Source organism: Microcaecilia unicolor, chromosome 13 (assembly GCF_901765095.1).
Source record: "Microcaecilia unicolor chromosome 13, aMicUni1.1, whole genome shotgun sequence".
Lineage (NCBI taxonomy): Eukaryota > Metazoa > Chordata > Amphibia > Gymnophiona > Siphonopidae > Microcaecilia > Microcaecilia unicolor.
The window spans coordinates 47,464,205-47,485,108 of NC_044043.1; the positions used below are offsets into that span (position 1 = coordinate 47,464,205).

The 20,904-nt window shown below is 46.1% G+C and overlaps 1 protein-coding gene across 2 annotated transcripts in view; it reads left to right on the top strand.

Moving 5' to 3' along the window:
* BCAS3 (BCAS3 microtubule associated cell migration factor) overlaps positions 1–20,904 on the top strand; it is a 1,139,946-nt gene that overhangs the window by 353,694 nt on the left and 765,348 nt on the right. For both annotated transcript variants that reach the window (XM_030222408.1, XM_030222409.1), the window contains exon 12: positions 19,615–19,785. In XM_030222408.1, the coding sequence (XP_030078268.1) occupies positions 19,615–19,785 (171 nt within the window). The remainder of the gene's footprint in view (positions 1–19,614; positions 19,786–20,904) is intronic.

Genomic DNA, 20,904 nt, shown 5'->3' on the forward strand with positions numbered 1-20,904 from the left:
AACAAAGAGAGACAGTCCCTGCTCAAAGAGCTTACAATCTAATAGACAAGTGAACGGTCGGTCCGATAGGGGCAGTCAAATTGGGGCAGTCTGGATTCACTGAACGGTAAGGGTTAGGTGCTGAACGCAGCATTGAAGTGGTGGGCTTTAAGCAAAGACTTGAAGACGGGCAGGGAGGGGGCTTGGCGTAAGGGCTCAGGAAGGTTGTTCCAAGCATAGGGTGAGGCGAGGCAGAATGAGCGGAGCCTGGAGTTGGCGGTGGTGGAGAAGGGTACTGAGAGGAGGGATTTATCCTGTGAACGGAGGTTACGGGCAGGAACGTAAGGGGAGATGAGGGTAGAAAGATAGGGGCAGCAGACTGAGTGCATTTGTAGGTAAGAAGGAGAAGCTTGAATTGAATGCGGTATCTGATCGGAAGCCAGTGAAGTGACTTGAGGAGAGGGGTGATATGAGTATATCGATTCTGGCGGAATACGAGACGTGCAGCAGAGTTCTGAACAGATTGAAGAGGGGATAGATGGCTAAGTGGGAGGCCGGTGAGGAGTAAGTTGCAGTAGTCCAGGCGAGAGGTAATGAGAGCGTGGACGAGAGTTCGGGTAGTGTGTTCAGAGAGGAAAGGGCGAATTTTGCTGATGTTAAAGAGGAAGAAGCGACAGGTCTTAGCGATCTGCTGGATATGCGCAGAGAAGGAGAGAGAGGAGTCAAAGATGACTCCGAGGTTGCGTGCAGATGAGATGGGGAGGATGAGGGCGTTATCAACTGAGATAGAAAGTGGAGGAAGAGGAGAAGTGGGTTTTGGTGGAAAGACGATAAGCTCGGTCTTGGACATATTCAGTTTCAGGTGGCGGTTGGACATCCAGGCAGCAATGTCGGATAAGCAGGCTGATACCTTTGCCTGGGTCTCCGCGGTGATGTCTGGTGTGGAGAGATACAGTTGGGTGTCATCAGCATAGAGATGATACTGGAAACCATGAGATGAGATCAGGGAGCCCAGGGAAGAGGTGTAGATTGAGAAGAGAAGGGGTCCAAGGACAGATCCCTGGGGAACACCAACAGATAAGGGGATGGGGGTGGAGGAAGATCCATGAGAGTTTATCCAGACCTTACATGCACATGGTTTTATTTTTTAAACCCAAAGGTGAATCCTAAGGGTGGTTGAACAATTAGGTATAAACTGTGTTGTTTCTGATTTTACTTGTTTTGGAATGCTTTGGGTCCTACTGATCTGTACATTTGCTGTCTAAATTTTTGGAAGATGGAAATTAGAAAATAAAAATAAAAATTTGGATGTACTCTGTTGAAGCTGTTGTTTACTTTTGAAATGTGTATATCACTGGAATCATGTAATATGCAAATTTATCTCATGCATATTCATTGAGAGTGTCCTGAAAACCTGACTGGCTGGATGTGTCCCAAGGACTGGGTTGAGAACCTGCTCTGGATAATGCCATTTGACAGTGATTGGATTGTTGCTGCCTAGTACCATAAGGAAATTGTATGACAACTGGAGAGAGAACACCATCTTGAAACAAGAGCTGAATGTTTTAGCTAGAGATTTCTATCCAGAATTACCTGCTGTTAAATGCAGTTGTTGGAAGCTGAAATAAGAATATAAGAATAGCCATACTGGGCCAGACCAGTAGTTCATCTAGCCCAGTTCCTGCTTCCAGCAATGGCCAATCCAGGTCACAAGTACCTGAGCAGCTACATGCAGAGAAGCTTGGGATTTAATTTTCCCAAGGCAGATATCACTCTGGCTGCTTTAAAAATATATATTTTTACCCATCATAGATCTAATATAAAGGAAATAAGACTTAATATATGTAAACTTTATAATTTGGTTACTGCTAGTTCTCTAGTCACACAATCATAAAGACCACCTTTAAACTACGATAACACTACGATAACAAAATGTGTTTTTTTCTGTCTTGTTGCTGGTTATGAAGCAGGCCGCCAGTGAAATACCACTACTCATCGTTTTTTCACTTTCCCGGTGAGGCAGGGGGACGGGCCACGAGGGGCTCTCGCTCCAGGGACAGTGGCAGGTGGGGAGTATACCTGTCAAACCGTAATGCAGGTGTCCTAAGGCGAGCTCAGGGAGGACAGAAACCTGCCGTGGAGCAGAAGGGCAAAAGCTTGCTTGATCTTGATTTTCAGTATGAATAAGACCGTGAAAATGGGGCCTCACGATCCTTCTGACTTTTTGGATTTTAAGCTGGAGGTGTCAGAAAAGTTACCACAGGGATAACTGGCTTATGGCGTCCAAATGTTCATAGCGACATCGCTTTTTGATCCTTCGATGTCGGCTCGTCCTGTAATTGTGAAGCAGAATTCACCAAGCATTGGATTGTTCACCCACTAATCTCAGAAGCTTAGCGGAGATTGGGTGGCAGCACCAGTGGTTGGGAGGCGGGGCTAGTACTGGGCAAACTTCTACGGTCGGTGCCAATGGTAGATACAAATCAAGGTCAGGTATACATATAAAGTAGTGCATATGGGTTTATCTTGTAGGGCAGACTAGATGGACCGTACAGGTCTTTTTCTTCCGTCATCTACTATGTTACTATCCAGCTTATTTTCGAAGGAGATCGCCGGCCATCTTCCGACACAAATCGGGAGATGGGCGACCTCCTGAACCCGGCCAAATCGGTATAATCGAAAGCCAATTTTGGCCGGCGCCAACTGCTTTCTGTCGCGGAGCCGGCCAAACATCAAGGGGGCGTGTCGGTAGGGTAGCAAAGGCGGGACGGGGGCGTGGTACGAGATGGCCGGCTTCGCCTGATAATGGAAAAAAAAGCCGGCCTTGATGAGCATTTTACTGGCTTCACGTGGTCCCTTTTTTTTTTCAGGACCAAGCTTCAAAAAGGTGCTCCAACTGACCAAATGACCACTGGAGGGAATCAGGGATTACCTCCCCTTACTCCCCCAGTGGTCACCAACCCCCTCCCACTAAAAAAAAAAAAGAAAAATATTTTTTTGCCAGCCTCTATGCCAGCCTGAAATGTCATACCCAGCTCCCTGACAGCAGTATGCAGGTCCATGGAGCAGTTTTTAGTGGGTGCAGTGCACTTCAGGCAGGTGGACCCAGGCCCATCCCCCCCTACCTGTTACACTTGTGGTGGTAAATGGGAGCCCTCCAACCCCCCCAAAACCCACTGTACCCACATGTAGGTGCCCCCCTTCACCCATAAGGGTTATGGTAGTGGTGTTGAGTTGTGGGGAGTGGGTTTTGAGGTGGTTTGGGGGGCTCAGCACACAAGGTAAGGGAGGTATGCACCTGGGAGCAATTTTTTAAGTCCACTGCAGTGCCCCATTGGGTGCCCAGTTAGTGTCCTGGCATGTGAGAGGGACCACTGCACTACAAATGCTGGCCCCTCCCACGACTTAATGCCTTGGATTTGGCCGGGTTTGAGATGGCCGGCATTGGTTTCCATTATCGGCGAAAACCAATGCCGGCTATCTCAAACCCGGCCATCTCTGACATTTGGCCGGCCCGAACCATATTATCGAAACGAAAGATGGCCTGCCATCTTTTTCGATAATATGGTTCAGGACTTCTCTTTGCGGCGCTGGCCATATAGATGGCCAGCGCCTTTCGATTATGCCCCTCTATGTTACTATGTTAATGTACTGCATGATTTGTGCTTAAAAGACTGCAGGAAGTTTAGGGGATTAGAAGACTTGTTGAAGTACAGTGTTTATGATAATTGTGCTTTTGGAGGGCAATTTGCCAGCTGTCTGCACTGGTGCAAAACCAGTGGGTGTTTGGTAGCTATAGTCCTTAAAATAATTTTCAAATGGAAAATACTTTAAAGATTGCCCAAAGAAGCAGTACCCACTAGGGCTATGCTGAATATTCGTGAGAAATCTCAGCATGCTGCTCAGAACCAGAAACAAGCACTGGGGAGAGGCAGCAGTTCATTATTTGGCTGGTAGGGCTCGGCATCCCTTTCAGCAAAGGTATGCCTAGTGTGCCTGCAAGGGGGATGGAGAGAGGAATGCGCTCCCCCCCCCCCCCCCAAAAAAAAGAAAAAAATTGCAGGGCTGGCTTCACCCAAACCTGTTCTTAAAAATTTCCCAGCACACCACTGCTCACAATCCTCCCACCTCTCCAAAGAGTTTCCTCTAGCTCGTAATGGACTGAGGAGATCCTGTGCAATAGCGGCAGGTCAGAACAGGCACATGTGAATGGTGGAATGGCTCAAATTCCATAAAAAAGTTGATGGGGAACTGTTTCCTCTCACCATGCTCTGTCAGTGACATCACCAGTGTGTATGGATTCCAGTCCTGCTGTTATTAGTAAAAAAGTGAGTTTAAGGAGGTCATGTTAAAAAGTGGCATTAACATTTGTAAATGCCATGCACATTGAAACAGTGATTTTAGAAGGCTACTTTTTACATCTGTAGATCTACAGCACACACCATTTGAAAAGGGGCATGCTGTAGGTGTGGTATGGATAAGCTGGAAAATACGTACAGCAATTCGCACATACTTAAAAGAAACATGACATTGGCATTATTTACACCTTCTCCAATGCAGGCGTGTTAGGTAACTGGTTTTTTTTTTTTTGGGGGGGGGGGGGGGATTTTAGTTTGCATGAGTGATTTATGAGGCAATAGTGCTTACCTCTCTGGTTTTTAAAATTACTTCAAAATTCCAAAAATAGAGAGTTTTTTTAAATTTTTTTTTTTTTAAATTTGTCTCCTTTCTTGATTCTTCCTGTACATCCGTAGATCAATTTGGCTGCGGCATTAAAAAAAATTACACGTGCATATTTTAGCAGCACTATCCACAGAGGAGGTAGTGCTGAATATATGTACTTAGAGACCAATCTCCACAAGTAGCAAAATTTAAGAGGAAGTGTAAATGGCCAGGCCGATGGACAAACTGATTACTAGGAGTACAAACAAGGAAAACTTATATATCGTATTTGTTTATTAGCACTGAAGAATTAAAAGACAGTCCTCAAACCTCACCGCATGGCTCTGAGAGGAGACCGTCACTGCTGTCCATTAAAGCCCAATTAATAAAAGTTTTTTTCATGTTGACTCCTGGTGATCTGTTTGTCCATGTCCTTGGCCATCTCCATTTCCTCTGGGGTTATAATTAGAGACCATCAATTATACAGATAATAGTGATAATAGCCACTGTCTGATGGATTCTATATAGCATGCCTAAAGATCCTCTCCAAAATCCAGTTGTATTTTATAAAAACACGCCTTATTTAGAATCTGGCCCTATTTGGTTTAAGTTACAACAGTATTTTATCTGCCTGACTTAATCATGTAGCGGTACAGGTAGCAGCTGAATATTGCCATTGTCTGTGTAGCTGAGTGAAATGCCCTCACTTCACCCTTGCAATATAGATAATGCTGGAGTAGTGAAAGGAAATTTTCAGCAGCACTATCCATATAGGCCCAGATTCTATATGTAGCGACTAAAGTTTCATGAGCAAATTTGACAGTGTGGCCAAACTGTGTGCACAACTTATTTGATTAACAAGCCAACCGGCGCCAATAATTGGACAATAACAAGCAATTATCAGCACTAATTGGCACTAATTAGAATTTACAAGTGCAACTTTCTAAGTGTATTCTGTAAAGTGGTGCATGTGAATTCTAATGCATGGATCTGAAAAGGGGACATAGACATAGGTGGGTAATGGACGTTCCTAAAAATTATGTGCACTGTTATAGAATATTCCTGATCCATGCCTAAGTAAAGTGAGGGCATTTACAACCAGGATTTAGTTGATGTAAATGGCCGCACCTAAATTGTAGTTATGGGGATGGGTGCTATGCGTATTCTATTAACTGCCTAACTTTAGGCGAGGTTCATAGAATAGCGCTAAGTGTGTTTTTTTCCTCCACCAATTTTTTTTTGGCACTATATATAGAATCTGGTGAAAACTCATGATAGGAGACTTACCTTTATAGTGCCTACCATTATATGGATAAATCATTTTAAATATTGACCTGCTAGTTTGTAAAATATGGCACTTATGCATGTGTAGGTTGTAAAATGTGTACATACCGGCATTTATGTAATCAAAACCAATGCACTTGTACCTTTGTAGAATGGCTTTTCTCACTGAACATGCTGCAAGTTGCACATGTGTTTCGCAAAGTCCTTATATGCATTTTACAAAACCTTTACATTTGGTGAGCCTTCTATAAAATACATGGAAATTGTGTATGTCCTGATGTAACTGTCCCATTTTTTACCTTAATTTCTTATGCAAAACTGGGCTTTAAATCAGTAACGAATACCAGCATTTAAAACAACAAATACACTTAGCTTTCAAATGCTTTCTTCAGTATGAGAACATTTCAAATTCTTCACTCTACAACCCCTATTCTTAAATTTAGTCTTCTCTGTTGTTGTCTTGTGTGTGTGTGTGTATGTTAGAATGAAATAAAAGCTATTCTATCAATTTGATGGTTACTGATTTACTACTTTGCTAGAGCTGGTGTACTTCAGCATTTCCAGTTGGTTAAATGAGTGTGCAATTTATGTGAGACTGGAGGAGTGCAATAAGGGATTCATTTATTGATCAGTTTGTTTTTTGTTTGTTTGTTTTTAAATATGGAAACAGCATTTCATGTAGAAAATGATTTGGTTGTAGATATGTTTTTTTTAGTGAACATTGAGCAGCTTTGAAAGCAATTGGGTTCTTTTGAGGATGTGCAGGCTTTATCCTATTAATGCACATCTAGATTGTGCCTTTGACTGGTATGCATCATTGCTTCACATAAATATAATTTATTATCCTGAGATGCTGAACCCATCAGCTCTCCATCAATAATGGAAGAATTTCAAAACTTGGAGGCATTTGTCTCTGAAACTATATTGATTTTTATGTTTTTGAAGGTTTAATCTTTCAGCCTTTGCAATAGTCATTACATCATCTTGTCCCCAATAGGGTCAAGTGGCAGGGCGCTAACCTCCCTTTTCTATGCTATATGGGTTCTCAATCTCGGCCAAAGGAGTCCTTGGCTTGTAACTCAGACCTTGTGGTTCAAAAAAGAGTGACATTGGTTTTGATTACATAATTGCCAGTATGTACACATTTTACAACCTACACATGCAAAATGAAGTCAAGAAGTGGTGTTCTTGGTTAACAGAAATATGCTAGGAGAGTCCTACACATAAAGTCTGTATCTAGCCTGATGGCCTGGCTTAGCTTTTAATAGCTATTCATGCACAGAAGTTTTATTGCCACCTAATGAATGCAGTAGTTGATTTTCTGTATCTTTAACCTCAAGGTGTAAATTGATTTAGCAAAAACCACAGCTGTTTTCTCTTGTTACTTGATAATGTCCTAATGAACATTAACTGGGTATGTGAGAGCAAGACCATTAGCACTAATAGATAAGGAGGACAGCTGATATGGTAGTAGAGGAAAGTTTTTGCAATCTAAGTTCAGGTCATGAGAATAGTTAGGCAACGGTTTTACACTAGCATTTTGGTACCTACCCAGTGGGCCAAATCTCTATCTATGTACACACTAAAAAGGTGTCAGCTTGTTTGTATTTGATGGCTAGCTTTTTCACTATGCAAACATTTTACTTTTCACAGCTGTTATGCAACTACTAGGAAAAAATGCCCGTTTCTGAGCGGAATGAAACGGGCGCTAGCAAGGGGCCCCCTCTCGAAGCTACTTGCCTTGTTCGCTGTGGGCCGTTTCGGCCCTCGAGTGTCAATAGCTCCACCCTCAACGTCATGACGTTTTGACGCGAGGGCGGTGCAGACACTCCAGGGCACACCGGATATCTCGGGCGCCTCAACTTCCGTGGAGGCTTCAGAACGTTGGGGTTGCCTTTTATATATATAGATGATTTGGTGTGACCTTTTTTTGCTGAGAAAAAAATAAATGGCATGTTCTGGTATAGCCTGAGGTAGTACAGATAACTCATTATATTGCCACAGAAAGAGGCTCTTTCTTTTCTGTATCATTTTATAGTGTGCAGGCAAAACTGTATTTTTTCTTCATTGTTGCATTAGGCCTCTCTGGCATCCTTATTTAGAAATGTATATTCTTCTTAATGTACGCCACATTCTCCGAGGACAAGCAGGCTGCTTGTTCTCACTGATGGGTGACGTCCACGGCAGCCCCTCCAATCGGAAACTTCACTAGCAAAGTCCTTTGCTAGCCCTCGCGCGCCCGCGCGCACCGCGCATGCGCGGCCGTCTTCCCGCCCGAAACCGGCTCGAGCCGGCCAGTCTTCTTTTGTCCGCACTCGGTACGGTCGTGTTTTCGCCGTGTCGAGCCCCGGAAAGTCGACCTCGCGCGTCCAATTTATTTTGAGCGTGTTTTTTTCCTTCGGGAAAGTTTTCTCTTTGTCGGGAAGTGCTCCGGAAACCCCCCGCCGGCTTTCGTGTAAATCCTCCCCGTACTTCCAGCTTTTTGCCCCGGTAAGTTTTCTTTCGTCGTCGGGGTAGGCCTCTTTTTGGCCTCGGTCGAGATTTTTCTCCCTCTAAATTTTGGTGCTTCAAATTTCGCCATTTCGGCTTTTGATTTCGCCGGCGTGATTTTTCCGCCCATGACATCGAAGCCTTCCAGCGGCTTCAAGAAGTGCACCCAGTGCGCCCGGGTTATCTCGCTCACTGATCGACACTCGTCGTGTCTTCAGTGTCTGGGGGCCGAGCACCGCCCTCAGAACTGCAGTCTGTGTTCCCTGCTTCAAAGGCGGACTCAGGTAGCGAGACTAGCCCAGTGGAACGTGTTGTTCTCGGGCTCTTCGTCGGCATCGGCACCGGGATCTTCGAGTGCATCGACGTCGTCAGCGTCCAGACCATCTTCCTCGGCCGCCCCTGCATCGAGTGCATCGAGGCATCGGGCCTCTGCATCGGCGCCGAGACATCGGATAGCTGCATCGACGTCGGTGGTACCAGGACCTCGTCTGCTGATGTCGTCGGACGGTGGTGCATCGGGTGGAGTGCAGGTGAGGGCTGTCCATTCCCCTGCTGGTGGCGGTGAGCCCTCGGGTGGGTCTCCGCCTACCCTGAGGGCTCCTGCGGTACAGCCCCCCCGAGATCGACCTTCTTCAGTCTCGGCCCCGAGGAAGCGACGGATGGATTCGACGTCCTCCTCGTCGGTGCCGGGGAGCTCCGGTGACATGCTTCGGAAGAAATCGAAGAAGCATCGACACCGGTCTCCTCCCCGTGTCGGCACCGAGAGCTCTGGGTCGCCGAGGGATTCGGCACCCAGCAGGCATCGGCACCGAGAGGACCGCTCACCCTCTGTTCAAGAGGTGTCGATGCGCTCCGCTCTGGACAGCCCGGAACAGCCTCCACGCCCGGAACAGGTACTGACGTCGACGCCTGCATCGACCTCTCAGCCTTTCTCTGCAGCCACTCTAAACGAGAGCCTCCGGGCCGTTCTCCCAGAGATTCTGGGAGAGCTGTTGTGCCCTACCCCTCCGGTACCGGCGGTGCTTGCGCCTCCGGTACCGTCGAGCGTGGCGCCGGCTGGCCCATCGCCCAGGTTGAGGTCCCCGACGTCGGTACCGCGTGCGGTGCCGACCGCGGCCACCTCCCAGGAAGGCTCCCCGACCACGTCGGCGGAGGGAGCTTCGCCGATGCGGGCAAGGGAGTCTACCTCTCGACGCCCCCATCGTGGACGGGGTTCCACGGAGTCGAGCAGGGCGAGGTTGCAGACACAGGTCCGGGAACTCGTGTCTGACACCGAGGGTGAGGCCTCGTGGGAGGAAGAGGAAGATCCCAGATATTTCTCTGACGAGGAGTCTGAGGGTCTTCCGTCTGATCCCACTCCCTCTCCTGAGAGACAGCTTTCTCCTCCCGAGAGTCTGTCTTTCGCTTCCTTTGTCCGGGAGATGTCTACGGCCATCCCCTTCCCGGTGGTTGTGGAGGACGAGCCCAGGGCTGAAATGTTTGAGCTCCTGGACTATCCTTCTCCACCTAAGGAAGCGTCCACTGTTCCCTTGCACCATGTCCTGAAGAAGACATTGCTTGCGAACTGGACCAAGCCATTAACTAATCCCCACATTCCCAAGAAGATCGAGTCCCAGTACCGGATCCATGGGGACCCAGAGCTGATGCGCACTCAGTTGCCTCATGACTCTGGAGTTGTGGATTTGGCCCTAAAGAAGGCTAAGAGTTCTAGGGAACATGCTTCGGCGCCCCCGGGCAAGGACGCTAGAACCTTAGACTCCTTTGGGAGGAAGGCCTACCATTCCTCTATGCTCGTGTCCAAGATCCAGTCCTACCAGCTCTACACGAGCATACACATGCGGAACAATGTGCGGCAGTTGGCGGGCTTGGTTGATGCTCTTCCCCCTGAGCAAGCCAAGCCTTTTCAGGAGGTGGTCAGGCAGCTGAAGGCGTGCAGAAAATTCCTGGCCAGAGGAGTTTATGACACTTTTGATGTTGCGTCCAGGGCCGCTGCTCAAGGTGTGGTGATGCGCAGGCTCTCATGGCTGCGTGCCGCCGACCTGGAGAATAGAATCCAGCAGCGGATTGCGGACTCGCCTTGCCGTGCGGATAACATTTTTGGCGAAAAAGTCGAACAGGTGGTAGAGTCTCTCCACCAGCGGGACACCGCATTCGACAAGTTCGCCCGCCGGCAGCCTTCAGCTTCTACCTCTACAGGTAGACGATTTTTCGGGGGAAGGAAGACTGTTCCCTATACTTCTGGCAAGCGTAGGTACAATCCTCCTTCCCGACAGCCTGCGGCCCAGGCTAAGCCCCAGCGCGCTCGCTCTCGTCAGCAGCGTGCGACTCAGCAAGGCCCCGCGGCTCCCCAGCAAAAGCAAGGGGCGAGCTTTTGACTGGCTCCAGCAGAGCATAGCCGACATCCAAGTGTCAGTGCCGGGCGACCTGCCTGTCGGAGGGAGGTTGAAAGCTTTTCACCAAAGGTGGCCTCTCATAACCTCCGATCAGTGGGTTCTCCAAATAGTCCGGCAAGGATACACCCTCAATTTGGCCTCAAAACCTCCAAATTGTCCTCCGGGAGCTCAGTCCTACAGCTTCCAGCACAAGCAGGTACTTGCAGAGGAACTCTCCGCCCTTCTCAGCGCCAATGCGGTCGAGCCCGTGCCATCCGGGCAAGAAGGGCTGGGATTCTATTCCAGGTACTTCCTTGTGGAAAAGAAAACAGGGGGGATGCGTCCCATCCTAGACCTAAGGGACCTGAACAAATATCTCGTAAAAGAAAAGTTCAGGATGCTTTCCCTGGGCACCCTTCTCCCCATGATTCAGCAAAACGATTGGCTATGCTCTCTGGACTTGAAGGATGCCTACACACACATCCCGATACTGCCAGCTCACAGACAGTATCTGCGATTTCAGCTGGGCACACGCCACTTCCAGTACTGTGTGCTACCCTTTGGGCTCGCCTCCGCGCCCAGGGTGTTCACAAAGTGCCTAGCTGTGGTAGCAGCGGCGCTTCGCAGGCTGGGGGTGCACGTGTTCCCATATCTCGACGATTGGCTGGTGAAGAACACATCCGAGGCAGGAGCCCTGCAGTCCATGCAGATGACTATTCGCCTCCTGGAGCTACTGGGGTTTGTGATAAATTACCCAAAGTCCCATCTTCTCCCAGTGCAGAAACTCGAATTCATCGGAGCCCTGCTGGATTCTCGGACGGCTCGCGCCTATCTCCCAGAGACGAGAGCCAACAACTTGTTGTCCCTCGTCTCGCGGGTGCGAGCGTCCCAGCAGATCACAGCTCGGCAGATGTTGAGATTGCTGGGCCACATGGCCTCCACAGTTCATGTGACTCCCATGGCCCGCCTTCACATGAGATCTGCTCAATGGACCCTAGCCTCCCAGTGGTATCAGGCCGCTGGGGGTCTAGAGGACGTGATCCACCTGTCCACGAGTTTTCTCGAATCCCTGTTTTGGTGGACGATTTGCTCCAATTTGACTCTGGGACGTCCCTTCCAAATTCCTCAGCCACAAAAAGTGCTGACCACGGATGCGTCTCTCCTGGGATGGGGAGCTCATGTCGATGGGCTTCACACCCAAGGAAGTTGGTCCCTCCAAGAACGCGATCTACAGATCAATCTTCTGGAGTTGCGAGCGATCTGGAACGCTCTGAAGGCTTTCAGAGATCGGCTGTCCCACCAAATTATCCAAATTCAGACAGACAATCAGGTTGCCATGTACTATGTCAACAAGCAGGGGGGCACCGGATCTCTCCCCCTGTGTCAGGAAGCCGTCAGCATGTGGCTCTGGGCTCGCCGTCAGGGCATGGTGCTCCAAGCCACATATCTGGCAGGCGTAAACAACAGTCTGGCCGACAGGTTGAGCAGGATTATGCAACCTCACGAGTGGTCGCTCAATTCCCGTGTGGTGCGACAGATCTTCCAGGCGTGGGGCACCCCCCTGGTGGATCTCTTCGCATCTCAAGTGAACCACAAGGTCCCTCAGTTCTGTTCCAGGCTTCAGGCCCACGGCAGACTGGCGTCGGATGCCTTCCTCCTGGATTGGGGGGAAGGTCTGCTGTATGCTTATCCTCCCATACCTCTGGTGGGGAAGACTTTGTTGAAACTCAAGCAAGACCGAGGCACCATGATTCTGATTGCTCCCTTTTGGCCGCGTCAGATCTGGTTCCCTCTTCTTCTGGAGTTATCCTCCGAAGAACCGTGGAGATTGGAGTGTTTTCCGACCCTCATCACGCAGGACGACGGGGCTCTTCTGCATCCCAACCTCCAGTCCCTGGCTCTCACGGCCTGGATGTTGAGGGCGTAGACTTTGCCTCTTTGGGTCTGCCAGAGGGTGTCTCCCGCATCTTGCTTGCTTCCAGGAAAGACTCCACTAAGAGAAGTTACTTCTTTCATTGGAGGAGGTTTGCCGTCTGGTGTGACAGCAAGGCCCTAGATCCTCGCTCTTGTCCTACACAGACCCTGCTTGAATACCTTCTGCACTTGTCTGAGTCTGGTCTCAAGACCAACTCCGTAAGGGTTCACCTTAGTGCAATCAGTGCATACCATTACCAAGTGGAAGGTAAGCCGATCTCAGGACAGCCTTTAGTTGTTCGCTTCATGAGAGGTTTGCTTTTGTCAAAGCCCCCTGTCAAGCCTCCTACAGTGTCATGGGATCTCAATGTCGTTCTCACCCAGCTGATGAAACCTCCTTTTGAGCCACTGAATTCCTGCCATCCGAAGTACTTGACCTGGAAGGTCATTTTCTTGGTGGCAGTTACTTCGGCTCGTAGAGTCAGCGAGCTTCAGGCCCTGGTAGCCCAGGCCCCTTACACCAAATTTCATCACAACAGAGTAGTCCTCCGCACTCACCCTAAGTTTCTGCCAAAGGTCGTGTCGGAGTTCCATCTGAACCGGTCAATTGTCTTGCCAACATTCTTTCCCCGTCCTCATTCCTGCCCTGCTGAACGTCAGCTGCACACATTGGACTGCAAGAGAGCATTGGCCTTCTACCTGGAGCGGACACAGCCCACCAGACAGTCCGCCCAATTGTTTGTTTCTTTTGACCCCAATAGGAGGGGAGTGGCTGTAGGGAAACGCACCATATCCAATTGGCTAGCAGATTGCATTTCCTTCACTTACGCCCAGGCGGGGCTGGCTCTTGAGGGTCATGTCACGGCTCATAATGTCAGAGCCATGGCTGCGTCGGTAGCCCACTTGAAGTCAGCCTCCATTGAAGAAATTTGCAAAGCTGCGACGTGGTCATCTGTCCACACATTCACATCTCATTACTGCCTGCAGCAGGATACCCGACGCGACAGTCGGTTCGGGCAGTCAGTTCTTCAGAACCTGTTTGGGCTTTAGGATCCAACTCCACCCCCCGAGGGCCCTGTTTGTTCTGTTCCAGGCTGCACTCTCAGTTAGTTGGTAAATTTTTTAGGTCAATCTCAGTTATGTCCTCGCCGTTGCGAGGTCCAATTGACCATGGTTGTTGTTTTGAGTGAGCCTGGGGGCTAGGGATACCCCATCAGTGAGAACAAGCAGCCTGCTTGTCCTCGGAGAAAGCGAATGCTACATACCTGTAGAAGGTATTCTCCGAGGACAGCAGGCTGATTGTTCTCACAAACCCGCCCGCCTCCCCTTTGGAGTTGTGTCTTCCCTTGAAGTGTATTGTCTTGCTACATACTGGACTGGCCGGCTCGAGCCGGTTTCGGGCGGGAAGACGGCCGCGCATGCGCGGTGCGCGCGAGGGCTAGCAAAGGACTTTGCTAGTGAAGTTTCCGATTGGAGGGGCTGCCGTGGACGTCACCCATCAGTGAGAACAATCAGCCTGCTGTCCTCGGAGAATACCTTCTACAGGTATGTAGCATTCGCTTTGCGCCTGCTCTTGTGGGAAAATGTGGGGTAAAAATGCACTAAAATAAATAAATAGAAATTGCAAGGACAATTAAGAAATCACCATACAGTGCAGGATTTAAAAGCCCTTTTCATGTTTATTTATTTGGGTCTTGATATACCGCTATTAATGAATCACAGGTCAAAGCGGTTTATAATCGTAAAATAAAATCTAGATAAAATGAAAGGAATGCCATTTAAGATAGTAAAGAAATCACTCATACAAAGGTGATAAGAGCAAACAAATAAACACTTAAAACTGAACTCGTTAACTATCACAACAGTATAGGTCACAGAAGGGAAGGGAAATGGGGCTTACTGCCTTTCTGTGGTGTTTGCAACTACATTCAAAGTGGTTTCCATATTATATACAGGTACTTATTTGTACCTGGGGCAATGGAGGGTTAAGTGACTTGGCCAGAGTCACAAGGAGCTGCAGTGAGAATCAAACCCAGTTCTCCAGGATCAAAGTCCAGTGTACTAACCACTAGGCTACTCCTCCACTCCATGAGTAGCTTGATTTTCTGTACATAATTTTATGCATTAAAAAAAATCATTTGGGGCATATCAAGGAGGTTGAGCCCGTGGCATGCAGTAAGAGTGATAAAAATGGAATTCAAGTTTAGAGATGTTAGCTGGGTTCTCTACCCATCAAACCACCCTCCATTCTATCCCAGCCCAGAAGTTCTGTTTGCTATATCTGCAAGTTCAGAGCAGGATTATAAGAGTGGAATCCTATAGGTTTGTAATATTTCTGTTGATTTGTTTGAATACTGTTAGGGAAAAAACCTAACCACCTCTCCTAGGGATACAGATTTGACTACCAAGAGTGATGTATTTGTTTAGGTGAAGAGAGGATGAGACAGTGTCACTGCAGTGGTCTCTGGACATCTACTGAGGAGTATAGTCTCAGAGATGACTTCGCTCTGCCCTTTGGTCAATTAAAAGACTTCTGGCCCATAGTCAGCCATCTTGAGTAGGGGGAGATAAGAGAATCAAAAGGCAATGGAGAAGCCTGTGTCATTTTATTATTTTAAGTGGACAGAGATTTGATAATAGAGTTCGGTCATTTTTCAAAGTTGCTTCTATATGGGAAGAGGGCATAAGTGGTCATAAGCAGACAGAAATTTGTTTAGAGCAGAAGTCAGCGAGTTCTTTTTTAAGTGGAAGCATCTCCATTAGCAGTAATGGAGGGAGCCCATCAGCTAAGGCATCTCAGAGGTTAATCAGGCTTCCTGGCGAGAGATTGCCGTCAATACAGTGTGGCGCCTAGTTCTGTTGGTCCTTCGGATGCTTTCCTGACAACATACTAACAGACTTTGTGTAAGTCATTTCCTATGAATTATTAAAACAAACGTTTGGCTGCTAATTGATGAACACTAATGTGTTTTCTAATCACTGCAGTTTGAGATTTTAGCACTAAACAAAACAGCTGCCATTGATCTGTGGCTTGCTTTTGGTTTCAGATGGCTGAATTCTCTACTTTTGTCTTGACTGCTGTAGGCACAGTAGCTACAGTGGTGCCTGCCAACTGTTTAAATTTGGCTGTTATGCAATTTTATATGCATTGTATTCCACGAGGCATTAAAAAATCAAGTTCTGAAAGTTGTTTCATTTACTATAATAATACATTGATTTTGGGAATAGTTTGCTTTTGAGTCAGTGCTGAAATCAGTGTGTGAAGCACTTGACATTGAAATCCCATTTGTGTATGTTTGGGGAAAGGGAAGGTTGTCTGCATAATTGCCTTTAAAAATATAACCCAGAATATTTGGGGCCATATGTAGTTAGAATATATTCCCATAATATTTAATTTGTTTTTTCAGGTTTTCTTGTTGTAAGATAATTGTACTTGGATTTGAAAATGTACCATCTTGAAAATATTTATTGGACTCAGACTTTTTTTTTAAATAGTATGTATGATATGTATAGTGATTTGGGCTTTTTTTTATTTAATTGCACTACTACTGTCTTGTTTGGTTTCATGGATAAACACTAATAAATGGAAATAAATCAAAACAGAGAAAAGAAAATAAGATACCTTTTTTATCGGACTAATTTATCATCTTATTTTCTTTTCTCTGTTTTGATTTATTTTCATTTATTACCTTTAAAAGTGGACTAACATGGCTACCACACCGCTTTGCTCAATGGATAAACAGAAATGGCAAATTAGAGAAGGAACACATTCTTACATTTATTTAGTAATGAGAAATGAATAGATTGGAGGGTATAGCCTAGTGGTTAAGTAGAAGGCTGAGAACCAAGGAAGTCAAATATTCCTTGTGACCTTGATCAAGTCACATCATTCTCCATTGCGTCAGGTACAAATAGATTTAAGTCCTCTAAGGACAGGGAAGAACTTATTCTGCTTGAAAGAAACTCACCTTGAGCTACTACTGAAAAGGCATGAGCTAAATCCAACAACAAATTAGTGTAAATTTACAAATATATCAGTTTTGGACTATGGAAACTTATTCCAAAAACCCCCCCAACAAATTCTTTCCCTGCTGTCAAATGAATGCCTTGAATATCTCTTTGATCTAAAATAAACATAAGTATATGTGGGGGCATTTTCGATATGATGACTAAGTCCGTTTTGTTGAAAACGTCTCAAAAACAAAGTCTAGCTCACAGCCATAATCGAACAAGAAAAACACCTAAAGTTCTGGTTTGATTATGGCTTTGAGCTAGATGATTTCAGGCTGACCACGCCCATCTGTGAATACCATTTTTGAAAAAAAAAAAATAATAAAGTACCAGGGAAAATTGTAGAAAAACAAGCCATAGGGATGTCTGTCTGGCAGCATTCCTACATAAGTATTGCCATACTAGGAAAGACCAGAGGTCCATCAAGCCCAGCATCCTGTTTCCAACAGTGGCCAATCCAGGTCACAAATACCTGGCAAGATCCCAAAAAAGTACAAAACATTTTATACTGCTAATCCCAGAAATAGTGGATTTTCCTCAAGTCCATTTAATAATGGTCTATGGCCTTTTCTGTTAGGAAGCTATCCATACCTTTTTTAAACTCCACTATGTTAACCACCTTTACCACATTCTCTGGCACCGAATTCCCCACACGTTGAGTGAAAAATAATTTCTCTGATTCGTTTAAAATTTACTACATTGTAGCTTCATCGCATGCCCCCTAGTCCTAGTATTTTTGGAAAGCGTAAACAGACGTTTCACATCTACCCGTTCACTCATTATTTTATAGACCTCTATCATATCTCTCCTCAGCTGCCTTTACTCCAAGCTGAAGAGCCCTAGCCGCTTTAGCCTTTCCTCATAGGGAAGTCGTCCCATCCCCTTTATCATTTTTGTCGCCCTTCTCTGCACCTTTTCTAATTCCACTATATCTTTTTTGAGATGTGGCGACCAGAACTGAACACAGTATTCGAGGTGCAGTCGCACCATGGAGCGATACAAAGGCATTATAACATCCTCATTTTTGTTTTCCATTCCTTTCCTAATAATACCTAACATTCTATTTGCTTTCTTAGCCGCAGCAGCACACTGAGCAGAAGGTTTCAACGTATCATCAACGACAACACCTAGATCCCTTTCTTGGTCGGTGACTCCTAACGTGGAACCTTGCATGATGTAGCTATAATTCGGGTTCCTCTTTCCCACAGGCATCACTTTGCACTTGCTCACATTAAACGTCATCTGTCATTTAGATGCCCAGTCTCGTAAGGTCCTCTTGTAATTTTTCACAATCCTTCCACGATTTAACTACTTTGAATAACTTTGTGTCATTAGCAAATTTAATTACCTCACTAGTTACTCCCATCTCTAGGTCATTTATAAATATGTTAAAAAGCAGCGGTCCCAGCACAGACCCCTGGGGAACCCCCTATCCCATGACTCTCCAATTTCCTCTGGAGTCTTTCATGAGGTACTTTGTCAGACGCCTTCTGAAAATCCAGATACACAATATCAACCAGCTCCCCTTTATCCACGTTTGTTCACCCCTTCAAAGAAACGTAGTAGATTGGTGAGGCAAGATTTCCCTTTACTAAATCCATGTTGACAATGTCTCATTAATCCACGCTTTTGAATATTCTCTGTAATTTTGTTCTTAATAATAGTCTCTACCATTTTGCCCGGCACCGACGTCAGACTCACCGATCTATAATTTCATGGATCTCCTCTGGAACCTTTTTTAAAAATTGGCGTTACATTGACGTTTCATTCATAGTAAACTGGCCACACAGACATCCCAGCAGTGCAGAGGGGTAGCCTAGTGTGGTCAGTGATGTGAAATTCACATATATGGACCCAGGTACAAATCCCACTTAAACCCCTTCATATTGTATGGTGAACACTTCAGGAACAAAGAAGACCTACTATACCTAAAGGTCCACCACTGCAATAGCCCTCAGGCTTACAGGTCAATTATATATTTTAGTACAGATGGTATTTCTGTGTTCCAGGAGGTCTCATATATTTGTACTGAAATTAAAGAGTTAAAGTGGGAATTGAACCTGGGTCTCATTGCTCACTGTCCACTCCATCCACTTGGTTGTTGCTTTCTTAGGAACAGCCATAATATCTGTAGCTGTCATAGAGCTTGGTATCCACTGTCACACCTTTAGGATGTGGGAGGGGGTCAGTGACCACTGGGGGATTAAAGGGGGGGAGTCATGCCTTCATCCCTCCAGTAGTCAGTTGGGGCACCTTTTTTAGTCATGACTGAAATAGGTCTAGATAAGAACATACTCTTTTCTGGCCTGGACCTTTTTTTCAGTTCCATTATTGCAGAAAAATGTCCAGATTGTACGCCAACCCAAGTCCTGCCCAAAACATGCTTCCAACATACCCCCTTACTATTCGGATGCTGTCAGTAAAAAAATATCCCAATTAAAAATTGCTATTTAGATGTTTTGGCAGAAAAACGTCCATCTGCCACTTTGTGATGCTTTTGAGACGTTTTCTCTTTTAAAAATGAGCACCTTAGTTCTCATGTATAGGAGAATGATTTGTATGACAGAAATATTATACCATGGTGGCACAGAAACTGGAATAGCACAAAAACAGACTGGAGAGTGCAAAAAGTTAAGTCATGAAATAATTATTGCATCTGTGCAGCTCTTGTACAGCAGAATATTATCAGTAGAAAATATCTTTGCACATAATTTGATATTAGCCATACCCAAAATCTAGTGGCAAAAGAGAAATGAAGATTCAATGTTGTACAGTGAAGGAGATGACAACTGCAAAAGGTGTATTATAGGTGATTATAATTTTAATGTAGAGATTGAAAATGACAGTGTGGAATAAGAAAATAAATACATTACTTTTTTTTGGGTGTTTATCTGTACCACAGACTCTGAAAACTGGACTTACTATGGTTGGAAAAGTAGTAACACAGCTGACGGGGACTGTGCCTCCGGGAGCGACAGATGAGGATGCTGTATCACATACCAATGCTAGACGCAGCCCCCTAGTTCCAGGCATTGTCACCATCATTGATACAGAAATGGTTGCAGAAGGACAGGTAATGTGTTCCATGATTATACACAGTTGGTATCATGAATGTTCATGTGTGGTGGATAGTGGAGAACTTATTTATGTAAAGGTCATGGATTTGATATACTGCCTTTCTGAGGTATAACCAAAGCAGTTTACATTTATTATAAGCAGGTACTTTCTCTGTCCCTAGTGGAATCACAATCTAAGTATTTAAAATTATTTTAGATTGCCTTACCAACCCCTAAAGTGGTATACAGCCATTCAAACATCTTCATCTTATATTTCCTTGACAGTGTAGCTGCTGGGCCTATCAGTGTTCTGAATCATGTTAACATTATTGAGCATGTGTGGTCATTTTCATTGTTTTTGGGTTTTGAATGGAAAAAGGTGGGCAAGGGTGCTGTTTTAGCCGCTTCTTCTCAAATGATATCTTCCTCAAACTTATTAAAACTTGACACTAATATGTACCGAGTGTGTGTAGTGCAGACATTGTTCCAGTGTGTTTACAGGCTGACTTAATTTCTGACTTCACTCCGTAGACATAAAGAGGGGCATAATCAAACGCGAACGCCCATCTCCATGGGTGACTATCTCTGAGAATGGGTACACGAAGGGCGGGACAGACCGTATTTTCTAAAAAGATGGGCGTCCATCTTTTGTTTCGATAATACGGTTGGTGCCGGGTAAATGCATCGGATTTGAGCTGGGCGGTTTCGGTTTTCAGCGATAATGGAAACCGAAGGTGCCCAGCTCAAAAACGAACACATCCAAGGCATTTGGTCGTGGGAGGGGCCAGGATTTGTAGTGCACTGGTCCCCCCTCACATGCCAGGACACCAACCGGGCACCCTAGGGGGCACTTGTAAAAAGTACAATAAAAAATTAAAATACCTCCCAAGTCCATAGCTCCCTTATCTTGGGTGCTGAGCCCCCCCAAATCTCCCCCAAAATCCACTCCCCACAACTCTACACCATTACCATAGCACTTATGGGTGAAGGGGGGCACCTAGATGTGGGTACAGTGGGTTTGGGGGGGGGGGGGTTGGAGGGCTCCCATTTACCACCACAAGTGTAACAGGTAGGGGGGGGATGGGCCTGGGTCCACCTGCCTGAAGTGCACTGCACCCACTAACAACTGCTCCAGG